The sequence below is a fragment of the Budorcas taxicolor genome, chromosome 23 (assembly GCF_023091745.1).
Source record: "Budorcas taxicolor isolate Tak-1 chromosome 23, Takin1.1, whole genome shotgun sequence".
Taxonomy (NCBI): Eukaryota; Metazoa; Chordata; class Mammalia; order Artiodactyla; family Bovidae; genus Budorcas; species Budorcas taxicolor.
In genome coordinates this window covers 25,394,440-25,413,227 of record NC_068932.1, presented here as the reverse complement: position 1 = coordinate 25,413,227, position 18,788 = coordinate 25,394,440, and the positions used below count along the sequence as shown (strand labels likewise).

At 42.0% G+C, this 18,788-nt stretch overlaps 1 protein-coding gene across 1 annotated transcript in view; it reads right to left on the bottom strand.

The window, feature by feature from the left end:
* The window catches only part of SORCS3 (sortilin related VPS10 domain containing receptor 3), a 650,006-nt gene that overhangs the window by 33,171 nt on the left and 598,047 nt on the right, over positions 1-18,788 (bottom strand). The window contains exons 17-20 of the mRNA XM_052660938.1: positions 16,099-16,212; positions 12,437-12,608; positions 9,829-10,015; positions 91-224 (exon numbers count right to left, since the gene is read on the bottom strand). Of these exons, the coding sequence (XP_052516898.1) occupies positions 91-224; positions 9,829-10,015; positions 12,437-12,608; positions 16,099-16,212 (607 nt within the window). The remainder of the gene's footprint in view (positions 1-90; positions 225-9,828; positions 10,016-12,436; positions 12,609-16,098; positions 16,213-18,788) is intronic.

The following is an 18,788-nucleotide window of genomic DNA, read 5'->3' as shown; positions in this document are numbered from 1 at the left end:
TCAAATAGAAGTTAGAACATGGGATCATCTAAGCAGATACCAATCAGAAAGTGTCAAATCTAAGCAGATACTAATTGATAAGGGCCAAACCTTTGTACTATTGCCGAACCACCAGAAATACGTTAGAGTCCCCAGTTGGCTGGGCCACACAACTGCACTGATGTTGACCTCCTTATTTCTTATGGCAACAAATGGAACTCGGAGATGAACATGCTCCACAGGACCTAAAGGAACAAGGAAAACAATGTCAGTGTTTCTATCCCCGAAATAAACAAAAGCTCACATTCCCAGATTCTTTATCTTTACCATCACCTATAATAAAACAACAATCGCAAACTCACAGATGTTGAGATGTGTGTGTGTGTGTGTGTGTGTGTGCATGTGTGTGTGTATGTATGTGCTTGAAATGAAGCACTGCAAACAATAGGGAACTCAATTTGAGCTTCAGATTGAGTGACATCTGAACTTAACTTCCATCTGATGATCCCACCACATATGCTTATGAACCTCAAATCTAAGGACAAAGCTAGTTTACTGGACACTTAGCCAAAAAATAGGAAGATAAAGAGCAATCTCTTGCATATCTACCGATTAGCCTGTATCATGATTGGGGGTCGGTGCATTGTATGGAGGGCTCTGCCATTATCCTCGATTGTTAATTGGTTCCATCTTGTTCAACAATTGGCCACTGTGCCTGTCATCTGCAATACTCAGAGGGTGTCACTCAGAAGCTGGCAGGGCTGTATTATAAAAAGGAAAAAGCCTGTCCCCTTAAATTGAAGAGAAATAATGCCAGGTTCCCAAATAATAATAATTTTAAAAGCTGTTTGCCAAAAGGTGACCAAACTTTTATTTTTTGCTCCTCAGAAAACTGATGTAAGCAGTCTCAAGTTCTAAACTAGCAAGTAAGAGAATAGATTGGAATCCATTCTATGCATGATAGGTGAGATTTTTAATTTAATTCATTTTCAAAATAACATGAGAGGAGGAAAATGCTGAAGAAAAATGTTAATGAGTCAGCACTGCATTTGTGAGGCAGATATGTTATTTTTTAATTCCGTGGGATTTTCTCCCCAACCCTTACCCCTTTCTTTTTCCTTTCTTTTTTTCCCCACCCACTTCCTCTCCTCCTTTTGCTCCCTTCCTCCACTTTCCCTTTCCTACATCCTTTCTACTTCACCAGATCCAGCTAAAATGTTCTAGTTATCTGCCCACACTTTGCTGGAACACATTTTCTGGTTTCCAACATGATAATGTTGATGAGCTAAAGTAACTAAAGGTCACCGCTGTAGCAAGGACATCTCTTTATCCTTGGGACCTTGAGTTCTTCTCATGGGTGGGGCATTTTCCAGGCCACCAGGCCTTCACTAATGACATCCTTGGTTATTTGGGAGATAGCTCGGTTTAAAGGGAAGAAAGCAGATAGATACTTTTTACTTCTGCTCCTATTTAATTTGGGCTGTATGACCATTTCTTCTATTTTACAGAACTTTGACCCTACACAGGCTGTTACACTGTCCTTTGCCTTCCTGACAGTAATAAGAATATATGAGGATATTAAAAGTATCATATAATTAGTTATGGGCTGACACTATTTCCACTGCCGCTACCACACCATCATGGCTCCTGTTTATCACCGGATTAAAGTCTCTCTTACAAGACTGGGCATTATTGTGAATCTCATTCATACCTCCCGTGTCAGAGGTAAATTTATATTGGGAGAAAAGGTGTTTGGATAGGAACTGAGATCAAATGAGGAGATCAGCCAAACCTGCTTGCCACTGTCCAGATGGTATTTTTCTGAACAATCAACAAAGTATTCAAGAATCTGTGTGTCTACAGTGCGAAAACACTCTCTGCTTACAGCTCTCTCAGCTGATCCCAGGCATTCAGCATTTCAAGATTTCTTCCAACAAATAGTTTCAAACCCGTCACTTCAGATACACATTTGGCTAAAGGCTTAATTATTTTCAATTAGTAAGTCTGTTTAATTATTTTTGTATGGTTTGATTGTGGGCTAGAATTTTAAAAATACAGGTGTGAAAAAATACTGGCTAGTTTTCATTTCTTTACTCAATTTTAGGAGTTTATCTGGTTAAACTCTCTTTGCTGTTTGTGTTTTATTGATCTTTGTGGAAGAGAATACGGCAATGGGCAGGGGTCCCTGACCAGGCCATATCCTGGGAGGGAGATGAGAAACCAAGGTTTTACTTTAACACCTCTGAGTCCTTCTTCATGCCCACATTCAGATTTCAATCTCCCCATGATGGGAATAGAGTCCCTTTATCCTCAAGGTCAAAGCTTCTGTTTTGTTTTTTAATTGAAGTATAGTTGATTTACAATATCGTATTAGTTTCAGGTGTACAGCAAAGTGATTTAGTTATACACACATATCTACATACATACATATATTCTTTTTTCTATTCTAGGTTATTATAAAATATTGAACATAATTCCTGTGTTGTACAGTAAATCCTTGTTGCTTATTTATCTTATGTACAGTAGTGTGCATCTGGCATCACATACTTCTAATTTATGTTCAGTTCAGTCGCTCAGTCGTGTCCGACTCTTTGCGACCCCATGAACTGCAGCACGCCAGGCCTCCCTGTCCATCACCAACTCCCGGAGTTCACTCAGACTCACGTCCATTGAGTCAGTGATGCCATCCAGCCATCTCATCCTCGGTCGTCCACTCTTCCTCCTGCCCCCAATCCCTCCCAGCATCAGAGTCTTTTCCAATGAGTCAGCTCTTCACATGAGGTGGCCAAAGTACTGGAGTTTCAGCTTTAGCATCATTTCTTCCAAAGAAATACCAGGGCTGATTTTCAGAATGGACTGGTTGGATCTCCTTGCAGACCAAGGGACTCTCAAGAGTCTTCTCCAACACCACAGTTCAAAAGCATCAATTCTTTGGCGCTCAGCCTTCTTCACAGTCCAACTCTCACATCCATACATGACCACAGGAAAAACCACAGCCTTGATTAGACAGACCTTTGTTGGCAAAGTAATGTCTCTGCTTTTGAATATACTGTCTAGGTTGGTCATAACTTTCCTTCCAAGGAATAAGCGTCTTTTAATTTCTTGGCTGCAATCACCATAAGCCGTGATTTTGGAGCCCCCAAAAATAAAGTCTGACACTGTTTCCAGTGTTTCCCCATCTATTTCCCATGAAGTGATGGAACCAGATGCCATGATCTTCGTTTTCTGAATATTGAGCTTTAAGCCAACTTTTCACTCTCTTCTTTCACTTTCATCAAGAGGCTTTTGAGTTCCTCTTCACTTTCTGCCATAAGGGTGGTGTCATCTGCATATCTGAGGTGATTAATATTTCTCCCAGCAATCTTGATTCCAGCTTGTGCTTCTTCCAGCCCAGCGTTTCTCAAGATGTACTCTGCATATAAGTTAAATAAGGCAGAGTGACAATAGACAGCCTTGACGGACTCCTTTTCCTATTTGGAACCAGTCTGTTGTTCCATGTCTAGTTCTAACTGTTGCTTCCTGACCTGCACATAGGTTTCTCAAGAGGCAGGTCAGGGGGTCTGGTATTCCCATCTCTCTCAGAATTTTCCACAGTTTATTGTGATCCACACAGTCAAAGGCTTTGGCATAGTCAATAAAGCAGAAACAGATGTTTTTCTGGAACTCTCTTGCTTTTTCCATGATCCAGTGGATGTTGGCAATTTGATCTCTGGTTCCTCTGCCTTTTCTAAAACCAGCTTGAATATCTGGAAGTTCACGTTCACATATTGCTGAAGCTGGCTTGGAGAATTTTGAGCATTACTTTACTAGTCTGTGAGATGAGTGCAATTGTACGGCAGTTTGATCATTCTTTGGCATTGTCTTTCTTTGGGATTGGAATGAAAACTGACCTTTTTCCAGTCCTGTGGCCACTGCTGAGTTTTCCACATTTGCTGGCATATTGAGTGCAGCACTTTCACAGCATCATCTTTCAGGATTTGAAATAGCTCAATTGGAATTCCATCACCTCCACTAGCTTTGTTCATAGTGATGCTTCCTAAGGCCCACTTGACTTCACATTCCAGGATGTCTGGCTCTAGGTGAGTGATCACACCATTGTGATTATCTTGGTTGTGAAGCTTTTTTGTACAGTTCTTTTGTGTATTCTTGCCACCTCTTCTTAATATCTTCTGCTTCTGTTAGGTCCATACCATTTCTGTCCTTTATTGTGCTCATCTTTGCATGAAATGTTCCCTTGGTATCTCTAATTTTCTTGAAGAGACTTTTAGTCTTTCCCATTCTATTGTTTTCCTCTATTTCTTTGCACTGATCACTGAGGAAGGCTTTCTTATCTCTCCTTGCTATTGTTTGGAACTCTGCATTCAAATGGGTATATCTTTTCTTTCCTCCTTTGCCTTTTGCTTCTCTTCTTTTCACAGCTATTTGTAAGGCCTCCCCAGACAGCCATTTTGCTTCTTTGTATTTCTTTTCCATGGGGATGGTCTTGATCCCTGTCTCCTGTACAGTGTCACGAACCTCCACCCACAGTTCATCAGGCACTCTATCTATCAGATCTAGGCCCTTAAATCTATTTCTCACTTCCACTGTATAATCATAAGGGATTGATTTAGGTCATACCTGAATGGTCTAGTGGTTTTTCCTACTTTCTTCAATTTAAGTCTGAATTTGGCAATAAGGAGTTCATGATCTGAGCCATAGTCAGCTCCTGGTCTTGTGTTTGCTGACTGTATAGAGCTTCTCCATCTTTGGCTGCAAAGAATATAATCAATCTGACTTTTGGTGTTGACCATCTGGTGATGTCCATGTGTAGAGTCATCTCTTGTGTTGTTGGAAGAGGGTGTTTGCTATGACCAGTGCGTTCTCTTGGCAAAACTCTATTAGTCTTTGCCCTGCTTCATTCCATAGTCCATGGCCAAATTTGCCTGTTACTCCAGGTGTTTCTTGACTTCCTACTTTTGCATTCCAGTCCCCTATAATGAAAAAGACATCTTTTTTGGGCATTAGTTCTAAAAGGTCTTGTAGGTCTTCATAGAACCGTTCAACTTCAGCTTCTTCAGCGTTACTGGTTGGGGCATAGACTTGGGTAACTGTGATATTGAATGGTTTGCCTTGGAAATGAACAGAAATCATTCTGTCGTTTTTGAGATTGCATCCAAGTACTGCATTTCAGGCTCCTTTGTTGACCATGATGGCTACTCCATTTCTTCTAAGGGATTCCTGCCCACAGTAGTAAATATACGGTCATCAGAGTTAAATTCATCCATTCCAGTCTATTTTTTTTGCTGATTCCTAGAATGTCAACGTTCACTCTTGCCATCTCCTGTTTGACCACTTCCAATTTGCCTTGATTCATGGACCTAACATTCCAGTTTGCTATACAATATTGCTCTTTACAGCATCGGATCTTACTTCTATCACCAGTCACATCCACAGCTGGGTATTGTTTTTGCTTTGGCTCCATCCCTTCATTCTTTCTGGAGTTATTTCTCCACTGATCTCCAGTAACATATTCTAATGCTACTGGTTGGGGTAAACTTCTAATTTACCCCCACCCTATTCCCCTTTGGTAACCATAAATTTGTTTTCTATGTCTGTGAATCTGTTTCTGTCTTGTAAATAAGTTCATTTGCGCTATTTTTTAGATAACACTCTTATTGTTAGCTTTTTCCTTCAAAATGTGCAGAGCCCATCCTCCTGGCTAGCTCATGAGAACCCTGCACTTTTTCCACATTGCTATGATTCACAACACTGGACAGGCTTCTCGGTGTTCTGTTACTCAGACATCTCCACTCATCTAAGACTTACATTGTTGGGTATTTTGATGCCCCCAAATATCAAATGAGACCTCCTTCTCCCTACTGTGCTCAGTCTTTCAGTCTTATTTGACTCTTTGTGAGTGACCTTATGGACTATACCTGCCAGGCTCCTCTGCCCATGGAATCTTCCAGGCAAGAATACTGGTATGGGGTGCCATTTCCTAGTCCAGGACATCTTCCCGATCCAGGGATTGAACTTGCGTCTCTTATGTTTCCTGCATTGCCAGGTGAGTTTTTTACCACTAGCATCACCTGGGAAGCCCTCTTCTCACCAAATTCACGCCAAACACAAAATGGGTGGAGCCTCCATGAATTAGAACACCATCAAGCACAGCCACATATATGCCAGTTTCAGGACAAGTACTTTGGGGTAAACATAATCTCAAGGAACAACACTAAACAGCTTTTTAGAGCAAAGAACCTGAGCCAGAAGCTCCAGGCTTCCACCTAGAGATAAACCATGGATGGGAGAGAAGAGAGCTGAGGAGATTCAGAAGGGAATACAGGAAACTCCTAAAATCCTCACTGTCAAAGAGTGTTCTTTTTAATAAAAATCTAATAATCTGCACGAGATTGGTTATTATGGGTGGCTAACAGCTACTTTTTTTAGCTAATGGCCCAAGGTGAGGCCAAGAGCAGTTTCCAGTATAATAACTGTCTGGTAAATGCAGCCATGATTGATTTGGAGGGAATTATGAGCATGATAAAAGTTTCAAGGAACATTTCCTCCTTCATGTGCATAACCCACAATATAAACCTGTTCCTTGTTGTTGTTGTTTTTTTTTTTTTTTTTTTGCCACTGAATTACACTGGTCTTTATGCCCAGCAGACAAGGTCCACTCGGGAGAATTAGGAACATGGGTGGGGCAGGTCGTTGGAACAGAGGAAAGTAAATTCGTTTTTTAAAAAGACCTATGTGCAAGACTGGCCCTTTTCTGGCATAAGGGAACTTGGTTCTGAGAGTGTTTCCAGTCAGCAACTAGCTGATAGGACTGGTTCACTCTGCTTAGAACTTTTTTTTTTTTAAGCAATAATATGATTTATTCTAGGGCTTCCCTGGTGGTTCACATGGTAAAGAATCCGCCTGTAATGCAGGAGACCTGGGTTCATCCCTGGGTCAGCAAGACCCCCTTGAGAAGGGAATGGCTACCCATACCAGTATTTTTGCCTGGAGAATTCTGTGGACAGAGGAGCTGATAGACGACAGTCCATGGAGTGGCAAAGAATCGGATATGACTGAGAGACTAGGCACACATACATACATGGTTTATTCTGAAAAAAGTATTTTTCTCAGGAAGTCTGGATATTTTGTGCACACTAGGCAGAGGATGGCTATTTGATCAGTCCCCAGTAGAAGCCAGGGCCACTGAGTTTGCAATGAGCTTTTCTGGTAAACAGCCCTTCATACGTGTCACTCTAACTCATTGCTGGAGGAATTATGCATGTTCTGTGGGACTCCACGGGACAGGACTCTTGGAAGTTTGCACTTTGTTTCCTACAGACTTTGTCCCCTATAGACTTTGTCCCACAGGCCTTTTCTCTTTGTTGATCTCTCTCTGCTGATCAGTGTAATGAATCAAAGTCTGAAGTATGACTATATGCTGAGACTTGCAAGTCCTTCCAGCAAATCACTAAACCTGGGAAAGGATGTCTTGGGGACCCTGACACATACACGTAATCCAATTTGATTCTCAGAGCCTCACTATAATCTAAATATTATAGGAGAGGGATTAGAAGTTTGTAAAGACTATGAAAGTTGACAGATATTAAACATTTCACAAAAGGTTATGATCAGTATTCAAATACAGGTCTTTTTTGCTCTAATCTTGGCTTGTAAACACCCTGCACACCACCCACCTGGGTTTATGACCTGGTGCTGCTGGCACAGAAAGATTATAGATGGTGTGGTGTGATTATCACCACTGGGCTATTGATAGCCCATTCCTAGCAGTGCTTTCCCTCCCTCACCAGAATGTAAACTCTGCAAGGGCAGGGCCATCTTTCTATTACTGCATCCCCAGTATCTAGCAATATATTAAGAACTCAACAAATAGTCATTGAATAAATTAGTGAATGACTGGATGTGTTATTTGTAATTCCTACTTACTATTGTTGCAAGAGACCTATGGAGCAAGGTACCAGTTAGAATTAAGCCATTTTAAAACTGAAGTTCAGAAGATTCAGAGAAGGAATCATTTATCCCATGGTCCAGTAGCTTGGTGTCTTTAAGGATATATCATCCAGGTCTTTCTCTATGCCCTTCCCTCATCGCTGCTGGTCCTTATACTATTAGTGTAACCAGAATGCTAGGAGACCAGCTAGGTCACTGTTTGCCAGGGACTTTTTAAGTGTAGGTTGTTTATATTTTTACTGAGTTGTTAATAGAAAAAGTGTCTCTTACATTCACCTAGGTTCTTTTAAAGCATTTAACTTTCACCGTATGTAGCATGTATGAGTGTGTGTGCTCAATCACTCGGTCATGCCCAGAACTGAGAGGCCATGGGCTGCAGTCCGCCAGCCTCCTCTGTCCAGAGGATTATTCTGGCAAGAACACTGGAGTTTTGTTGCAATTTGCCCCTCCAGGTGATCTTCCCAACCCAGGGATCAAAACTGCATCTCCTGTGATTTCTCCATTGGCGGGCGGATTCTTTACCACTGAGCCACCTGGGAAGACCATCAGATATAGCATAGCCTCTAAACTATTGTGGGGTATATAAGTCAAAATTACAGTAGTCCTTAGACCCATGATTATCACTATAAAGTATATGTATAACGGACTTTTGGACTCAGAGGGAGAGGGAGAGGGTGGGATGATTTGGGAGAATGGCATTGTAGCAGGTATACTATCATGTAAGAATCGAATTGCCAGTCTATGTCTGATGCAGGATACAGCATGCTTGGGGCTGGTGCACGGTGATGACCCAGAGAGATGTTATGGGGAGGGAGGTGGGAGGGGGGTTCAAGTTTGGGAACGCATGTACTCCCGTGGTGGATTCATGTCAATGTATGGCAAAACCAATACAGTATTGTAAAGTAAAATAAAGTAAAAATAAAAATTAAAAAAAAAAAGTATAGGAAACCAATATAAGTCCCCAAACAACATTTCCTTAACCCAACCTTTTAAATCATATTTAAGTTTCAATTTATCTAAGTCAAGTTCCAGGATATCAAATACACAAAATACATCCAGGACTAACACACTACTTTGGAACTTCAACTGTTTGGTTTGTTCCCTGGTGACTCAGACAGTAAAGAATCTGCCTGTGATGTGGGAGACTGGGGTTCAATCCCTGGGTCGGGAAGACCCCCTGAAGAAAGGAATGGCTACCCACTCCAGCATTCTTGCCTGGAAAATTTCATGGACAGAGAGCCTGGTGGGCTACACCCCCTGGGGTAACAAAGAGTCAGATACGACTGAGTGACTGACACTTTCACTTTTCAAGCAACAGCCAACAGCCATGAAACAAATTCCAGGACAACAAAACTGCTGGGGAGTTCTTAGAATTATTTACATCTGGTATAAACTTGAAGTAACCTTGGGTGTAAGAATTAAGTTATTTTATGTGTTCAGTTCTACATTTAAAACAATTTGGTCATGTGTTTCTTTAATCCTTCTTTGGCTCTTTCAATGGAGAGAACAATTTACTTTGATTTGTGCCGCCTTCACTCAGGGTAGCTTGAAAATGAGCCTGTGGCTGTGAACCAGATGACTCCTCTCTCCCTCTATTTCAGCAACCTCCAATGCAAGGGACTTTTACCTGAATGTGTTTGCATGTGCACACTTATATCAGAACAGAGTGGAGCTGAAAAGGAGAGACTAGGTGGTAACATTTTCCAAACTTTCAAAATAATCCATCTATTTTAGCATCATGAAACGCCAACACAGATGAACTCACATCTGTCTTTTGACTGGGGTTATCATTTGTGGTAGTAGTCATACCAATTCCAGCTCAGTGAAGGATCTCAGGAAGTCTGAACAGAAGAAGTAGTCAACCGGGAGCGGAGTAAGGGAGGGGCGGCTCAAGCTACTTACAAACCACATGCAGGAAGAGGACCGCTGTATCTGAGCCTAGGTTGTTCTCCGCATAGGCCGTCACCTGGAAGATGCCTGCACTCTTGTACACGTGCTTGATGCCATCCTCAATGGGACTGAAATTAGCATAGGACACTGCAATCCCGTCCCCAAAGTCAAGCTGGATGTTTGTCCTTTGGAGATCACCCTGAAAAGGCGAATAGAAGCTGGTCTGGGCCCATTTGCATGGTCCAGCCTGACTCCTCTCTGATGCTTGGTCCTCTGCCTTTGGCATCACCCCTAGAGGCCTGAATCTTCCCCAAACACCCTCCTGAAACACTCTCAACAAAATCATCAGACTCCTGTCTGATAGCTACTGGGCACTGCAAACAGGTACTATGGGTCTATTGCCCTTTTATGCCCAAACTCAGGTAGCCTGATGTGGCTGATATTATCAGTTATGGAGAAGGTAGAGCTTCTTTGAAGCTCTGAAGTGTGGAAGCCAAAGGCCTCCCTCGATCTCTCATGCACATTAATTGTTCCTCTCTTGTTTCATGATAATAATAATAGTAGTAGTAACAGCTAACACTGATAAAGCTTCTTTTCAGTTCCAAGCAATTAGTCCCCTCATAACTCTGAAATGTAGAAAGTATTATTGTTCCCATTTTAGCAATGAGGACACAAATAAAGGAATTAGACCAAAGTCTCTGTAGCCAATAGTGGAGGAGCCAAGTTTTGAACCCAAGTAGTCTGGTGTCAGTACTCTCAACCACCATGCTATTATTACAATTTTCCTATTTTTTAGTATCTATCATTAGGTTCCAAGCATTATGCTAATCGCTTAACACATATTATATAATATCACCTTCAAAATAACCCTGAGATAGGATGATTATTTCCATTCTGTAGATAAATGCTGTCTGCCAGCTGAAAATACACCTGTGCTCTGTTAATCTTGGCTTTCCCTAAACTTGCCTAAGCCCCCTCTTCCCTGAAGCATTTATTGACCATCTCAGCTCACAAGCATTTCTGCCTTGAGGGACGCCAAGAGCCACATGGGTCCACCTGAGAGATGATGTCAGTGGTTTAGTTGAGTGTATCTTACCATCCCAAGTTGATCCTTAGCTTCCTAAGAGCTGATACTGAACCCCATCCTTTCTTGTACTTCATTGTACTTGTACATTGTACTTGAACTTTCTTGTACCTCATCCCACTTTATTGGGCTGACAGTTTGGATAAATTCAACTGAACCTAACCATAAGATAAGGGTTCTAGATGAAAAGGAAGAATCAGGTTTCTCTGCTTATTTACAAAGATTGTTGATGGAGAAGAAAAAAGAGAAATACATCATTTCGGAATTATGATTCAATTCTCCTGCCCAGTGACTGCGCTTTCATCACAGTTTCACTGTCTCCCCCCGACCCCACCCCCCCGCCATGGCAACCCAGATGTGAGTAAAATATTGATAGGTGCTACCTTGCCCCCAACACAATGTCAACTACCCTTGAGTTTATGAATATAAATTAAAGTGGAAATGAACTGAAGGCAATTCCAATGGATAAGATCATGGCTCTTCACATCCATTCAAGAGAAGGTTTTAATAGAGCTGATCCTGGAAACTCCCTAGTGGGAATGCGATAGTCACCTCCTCTGAATATTAAAGTTCTTTAATTTAAGCACCCAGTATGGACGAAGGCTAAAGAATCTGCCAACCCAGGATAAGGAGCCCTCACTGTCTTGTCCAATGTGGGCCAGACTTAAAAGATTTCTAAAGTATTCACAGTTGGGCAGGGGGTAGGGGGTGTGGAACGGGGACACACTCCTGGCCTGCTTTGGTCTCCTTTCCAAGATCTCAAGAGCACACAGTAATTTGCGTTTAAATTTAGATGGCTTTGTAAATCAGGCAAACTTCCCTGCCCCAGCGCCTCAGCAAGGAGTGCCTGAAAACTTCCCTGGTTTGGAAACAGATGAAACAACTCATATAGGAAGCAAAGAAGCATACAGCAGAGCTAGTCTATCCAGAATGAATGAACACAGTCTGGTTTTACTCCCCAGATTGCAAATGACCTAAAAAGTGAACTAATGGAGCAGGCAGCTAATGGAAAGTCAACTCATATGGCATTCTTCAGAAAAATCAGTTTAGAGGATTGGGATCACCCTCCCCCATCCTCACACTCATACTTTTAAGACTCTCTAGAAGTCTTGTGGGCTTTTCTAATTAGTAGGGTGAAGGGTAAAAGAAAAAAATAAGGATCCTGGAACAAACAGGAAAAATGTGAATTCCATTCTGGCAATGTTTATAGTATACAGTCTAATGATAATTAAGAGTCCTTTAATGATGCAGGCCCTAAAGGGGTACCTCAAAGAATATATTCAGATCTGTGCCTGCTCAGAGACAAGGGGACCCGTTTGGCCTAGGTCTGTATTGTGGGATGAAGGGAACAGGGTCCCTAAACATCCCAAGCCCTCTTTCACCCCTTTCATCTTATCACACAAGTGGTGCTTCTCACCATTGACTTTGTTTTAAGGACTAGTGGGAACACAAGCTCTTTCTTCTCTTCCCATCTGGATGTGGGACATGACCCGGTTGTGAGTTCTGACCTCAGAGGCCCAGGAGGGGTGCCCCTACCTCCTCCATGAGGATAATGAAGGTTGCATTGTGCCCCTGCTCCGCCACCAGGCGCCCATCGGTCGTCGCCACGTGGAGGCCATGCGGGGCTTTTCCAGGGCACATCTGGGCCTTGGCGGTATACTTCTCCCTCAGGCCGTCTGTGCAGTTGTTGGACACAATTCGCCGGTACCTAAAGGGTATTGATCATTGTCAGTGGTGTGGTTTATCACATGTATGTGTGCTCGTGTGAAGCATGTATGGTAGAGTGTGCAAAAGAGCAAGAGTGAGACAGAGATTCCACACAGTCGCACCTGACATCTGAGTCCCAGAGAAGACAGCCATTTAGGAAGCTAAACAAATGCTGAGAAGCCACTATCCCTTCATCTCAGGAAGAGCAGCTCTTTAAACACTATTATCGATCCTACCCGGTGAACCACAGATCAGATCAGTGTCTAAACCAGCCAAGAAAAATCAATGTCTGACTCACGCATGAGGCAGGAAGTGGCAGACCCTCTGGTCTAAAGAAACAAGAAAAAGCAGGTTCTTCTCCCTGTGAGAGACAGACTTGTTTCTACCTCCCTGAGGCCAGAAAGCAGCTAGAAGATCAGCCTTCTTCTAACTCTGATTACTCAGGAAGCCGCTTCCTGTCTTCCTTTGACACCAGGACCCCACCGCATACCCTAACACCTAAGAGTTCTTACTCTGGATTCTTTCATAGCAGATTTTCTCTCCTTGCTAATATGTCATTTCCCATTCATCACTAACACCAGACCAGGAGCACAAGTGTGAGACTCCTATTTGATCCTGCTGTGGTAAAACTGTCTCAGAGAAGAAGCCTGCACGGGAAAATCTCCCCATAAACACTGTGACCTTCTAAGATAAGAGCATCTTTGGGCACGGTGGTGGCACGTCATCTTTCTTGACTGCTGATCCAAGCACGTGAAGCCAAGGCAAGAGCTTGCCCACAGCCCTGACCTGCATGACAGACTTTATTTCCAGGCATATTACTATCTGTAAAATTACATAAAATCAATGTTCTGGTAAAAACACATAAAATAAATGCACTATAGACACCACTACCACCACCATCATCATCATCACATCACATCTTCTTTCACTCTGTGTGTCAGGAGTAATTAACCAGTCTATCCATGTTGCCTTCTTCTGGTGGCCTTGAAAGCAAATTTCTATATGAATGATATTGGTCCTCCACTCTACCTGAAATTTCATCTCTCCCGGACCCCCACATACTGCTGAACTAATAGCCCAACATATTCATCAGGGGATCGCAAGAAGATGTCAAGCAAATGTTATATGTAGTTACTGCTAATGTGAATTTATACTATATCCTCTTGCTGCTGCTGCTGCTGCTGCTGCGAAGTCGCATCAGACGTGTCCGACTCTGTGCGACCCCATAGACGGCAGTCCACCAGGCTCCCCCGTCCTTGGGATTCTCCAGGCAAGAACACTGGAGTGGGTTGCCATTTCCTTCTCCAATGCATGAAAGTGAAAACTCAAAGTGAAGTCGCTCAGTCGTGTCTGACTCTTCGTGACCCCATGGACTGCAGCCTACCAGGCTCCTCTGTCCATGGGATTTTCCAGGCAAGAGTACTGGAGTGGGGTGCCATTGCCTTCTCTGATATCCTCTTGTAGACACATATTATTTTAATTGGCAACTAAGTTCACAGTGGGTCTAGAGCTGCCCTGTCTAATATGCTAATCACTTTTTACCTGTGGCTACTCAGCACTTAAAATGTGGTTAGTGGTGTTCGCTGAAATGATAAGAATGTTTAGTTGAATAAAATATACTATTAAATTAATTTCACTTAAAAATATTTTTCAGTGTGCAAATTAGAAAATATTAAGTTATATATCCTTGGAAAGAAAGTTATGACCAACCTAGACAGCATATTAGAAAGCAGTGACATTACTTTGCCAACAAAGGTCCGTCTAGTCAAGGCTATGGTTTTTCCAGTGGTCATGTATGGATGTGAACGTTGGACTGTAAAGAAAGGTGAGCACTGAAGAATCAATGCTTTTGAACTGTGGTGTTGGAGAAGACTCTTGCGAGTCCCTTGCACTGCAAGGAGATCCAACCAGTCCATCCTAAAGGAGACCAGTCCTGGGTGTTCACTGGAAGGACTGATGTTGAAGAAGCTGAAACTCCAATATTTTGGCCACCTGATGCGAAGAGCTGACTCACTGGAAAATACCCTGATGCTGGGAAAGATTGAGGGTAGGAGGAGAAGGGGATGACAGAGGATGAGATGGCTGGATGGCATCACTGACTCGATGGATGTGAGTCTGAGTGAACTCCGGGAGTTGGTGATGGACAGGGAGGCCTGGCGTGCTGCATTTCATGGGGTTGCAAAGAGTCGGACACGATTGAGTGACTGAACTGAACTGAACTGATCACATGATCATACGAGAAGCCCTAACGCAATTACCTGCTTGCTATGTCCACGTGTGCTCTGGCTGAGACCTGGCCTAGCTGGTCATATATGCCTGTTACATCTCTCTTCCTCAAACTTCAGAGCACTTCATTCTCCAGCACCTCGTGTCTTTAAATTTCACTCTGCAGGATCTGTAGTTTGAGGGACTTGACTCCCAAGACAGTCATCTACGATAAAATTACGTCAGCAGTGCTTAAACCTCAGCTCAGATCCCAAGAATCACTCTCTAAGAACCAAATATTTGGCTAAAATAAAATGTATACTTCTCAGAGTATCTCAGATCACTTGATACATCTCTTCCATCATGTTTTTTCTTCTCTCTAGACATCAGACGTGTAGGTAGTACTCTGGCCACTATTTTACAACCAGGTAAAGTAAAAATACTGAGATGGGGAGTAACTTGTGGGAGACATTAGAAGATCCATCCACTGGAAGAGTTGAGACTGGATTCTAGTCCCTTGTTATTCAAAGATGAGTGCTGGGACCAGGAAAGACAACAATGTGTGGGAGTTTGTTGAAATAAAGAATCTCAATGCCACTGCAGATCGCCTAAATTAGGAGCTGCCTTTTAACAAGATCCCCAGGTGATTCATAGCACATAAAAATTTTAAAAACACTGTCTTCAACCACCAATCTGCTTTCCAAATCTGTACTTGGTCACAGAAGTGGCAAAGTAAAGAGGAAAGACAACAAATCACGGAAAATTTTTTTTTAAGCATCTGAGGAAGTAATAAGTAACAAAAAGAGAAACACACATAATTTGACAATTACAGAAAGGGTGCCTTGAGCTTCTTATTCCAGGAGTTCCCAGGATGGGACTTTGACTTTTCATTTCGTTTCCATCATTGGTCTACAAGAGCTTCAGCTCATCTATCACTAAAGAGAACCATAATATCTGCATACCACTTGTGTTAATTTATTTCCATCAGGGTCTGGAAAATATGGTGGCATCTCTTTCTAGAAGAGAAGACCTGACTAAAATAATAGCTATGATATTTCAGAGGCAAACAGCAAAAGGTATTGAAATCTGGGTAATCAGAAATCTCTTCTATGTTCAAAAAACCTAGGTTCAGCTAAAGAACCCCTCGACTTTCTTCAGAAGCCACCTGCTGTAAACAGACTATCTATGTTCTTTCTTGCTTCACTAGCAATGTTCCTCTGATCCCAGCTTAGTGGATAGTGAAACAGGAAGACAGTGAGTGGGGTTCCTTCAGGTAAATTACTTACCCAGTACTGTTAAAGTAGCTTTGACCAAGGCTGCAGTCCTTTGATGGAGATGCTGGATTGTACCAGAAAGCAGGGACACACTGGCTCTCTCCATGTCTCTCATAGCCATAGTCACTGTCCGGAAAATAAACATTGAATACTGCTGTAGATGCACAAATGTGAAAATATCCACAAACACATATAAACACAAATATATCTCTCTGCTGCTGCTGCTAAGTCGCTTCAGTTGTGTCCAACTCTGCGCGACCCCATAGATGGCAGCCTACCAGGCTCCCCCGTCCCTGAGATTCTCTAGGCAAAAACACTGGAGTGGGTTGCCACTTCCTTCTCCAATGCATGAAAGTGAAAAGTGAAAGTGAAGTCACTCAGTCGTGTCCAACTCTTAGTGACCCCATGGACTGCAGCCCACCAGGCTCCTCTGTCCATGGGATTTTCCAGGCAAGAGTTCTGGAGTGGGGTGCCATTGCCTTCTCCAATATATCTCTCTAACCATCCCCAAAGCCAAACACATTCTTTAAATATTCCCAGTAGGGGCAAAATTCATGCTTTGAAAACAGATTTTCAGACTGAGTCATTTGGCGTCCAGTGTACAGAAGACATAGTGGATTAGCAATGGAGAGTCCAGGTTTAAAAAGGTGTGAATGTGTAAGGTACACTAGGTTGGGTGGGTGTGAGGGATGTCATAAGCTTAAAAGTGTATTTTAGGTCACAGTGGATTTACTGAAATAAACGGACGTCAATCAAGAAGATGATTTTAAAAGTAAAGATCTATTTATGTGATATGGTTCCACACTTTATTCCAAAATGGATTTCACTGATTTTATCTTCATTTTTTCTGGAAATTCTCTCACAAACACATATACACATTTGCATTCACATTCAAACTTTCCCCAACTATTTATAACACAAGCCCTCTGTGTCCTTTAGGAAACAAACAAATAAAAAACCCACAAAAGTTAGACTGTAACTCTTCTCCATGTTTTTGTAAAAGCCGAGCCATAATATAATGGAGAAACGTCAGGTATGATCCCTTCTTCTTCCCTCAGCACTCCAAAATGAGGGAGTCAAAGGCCAGTGTGTGGTGTGAGAGGAGGGCTCCCATTGGAAATGTAAATGGTGTTGCCTTACTTCTTGAGGTTTTATAAAACTCCCAGAATTGTAAATGCCAAGGTACAAAGAGAGTAAGAAAGTAGGCATTATTGCTCTTACAACCAACCCCAGGATACTGAAGGTGGCCTCACTCGGCAGAAGTCATGCCTTTCTGAGTCAAGCATCCAAGGGTTTCCTGAAACCCACAGGCAAGGCAGACAATCTGGACCTTTGAATATTGATCCACTGAATGTTAATGAAACATGCAACAACAGGAAAATAACCCTTTCCTGACACACTCCCCCTTTCTTTTTCTACTCCCATATTCTTTGAGACATGATTTAATTAAAGATCAATGAAAATAGAGGCAAATTGTCTGTGTGGGCAACTGGGATAGGAATGAAAGGCAGAGAGGAAGAAAAGTTTAATTCTGCATTTATTCATTACTCAGTATGTGCCCTGTCCTATGAAAGAAGGGCCATCATTTCTATTCTCAAGGGGTTTTCAGTCTTTTGGAGAGAGGAAGACACCATGCCTCCAATCCAACAAAAGAACAGAGGAATACAGTCTGAAGCAGAGTACAGTGTAATACAGTCTGAAGCAGTACAGTTTAGAAGTACCAATTAACTGATGAGATTATATATATATCTGCTGGGTTTGATCCCACCCTACTTCTCACCACCTCCCTCCAAACCAAACTCAGACCAATCTTTCAACCTCCTTTGTCTTTGTATGTGGTATTCCCTGGAGCTTTTGAAGCACTCTACCCTTTTCTGTATTAGGCAGTCTCCTAAGCATCCTTCAATAGCTATGCCTGATGAAGCCATCCTTGCTTTCTAAAACCAAATCTTTGTGGCTCTACCATTTTGGGAAACATTGAGGCTAAAATAAGGCAGTTACTTCTGTTGGTTTTGTTCAGCAATATTAGGGTCTAGAATAGGACACTATTTTTTTTTTCTTTAAAATTATCTCTTCCTGTCTTAAATAAATATTTAGTGGGTAAATGGTACTCTCACTGCATTTTTAAATAATCACACTAATTATCCGATTGCATTGGTCTATTTCTTCAGGGAGACTGTGAGCCTATGGTTAACTTCCCAGTATGTACCACAAAGCATCCCAGGAGCTCAAAACATGTCTGTGGAGTGAGTATGAGCTCGAGTCATTGCAGATGGCTACACAAAAAGGTGAAGCTCAAGACCAGCTTCAATAAGGTGAGTTTAAGTGAAACTGGAAGAAAAGGAGAATGGGACATGTTTGTCAAGATGATCTTTTGCCATGCCTCCCAATTAATGACTGACGATCTTCCCCCTGAGAGTTCATATGGACTCAGTATTGTGCCAGCTGCTAACAGCCCATGAGAGCCTACTTAAAATTCCAGGCACTTTGTGAGTTAGTTAAGGTTGTTAAACACAGTTTAAATAATGATTTAAAATTTATACAAAATTTTACTTATATTCAAAAGATAATACCTAAGACACAGAAATACCCCATTATTTTGCTGCATTTATTATTACTATATGCAATAAATACTACACATAAAATGTCATGATATAATCATTATATGCTCTTGAAATCATTTATGTCTGTGTACCTGTGTA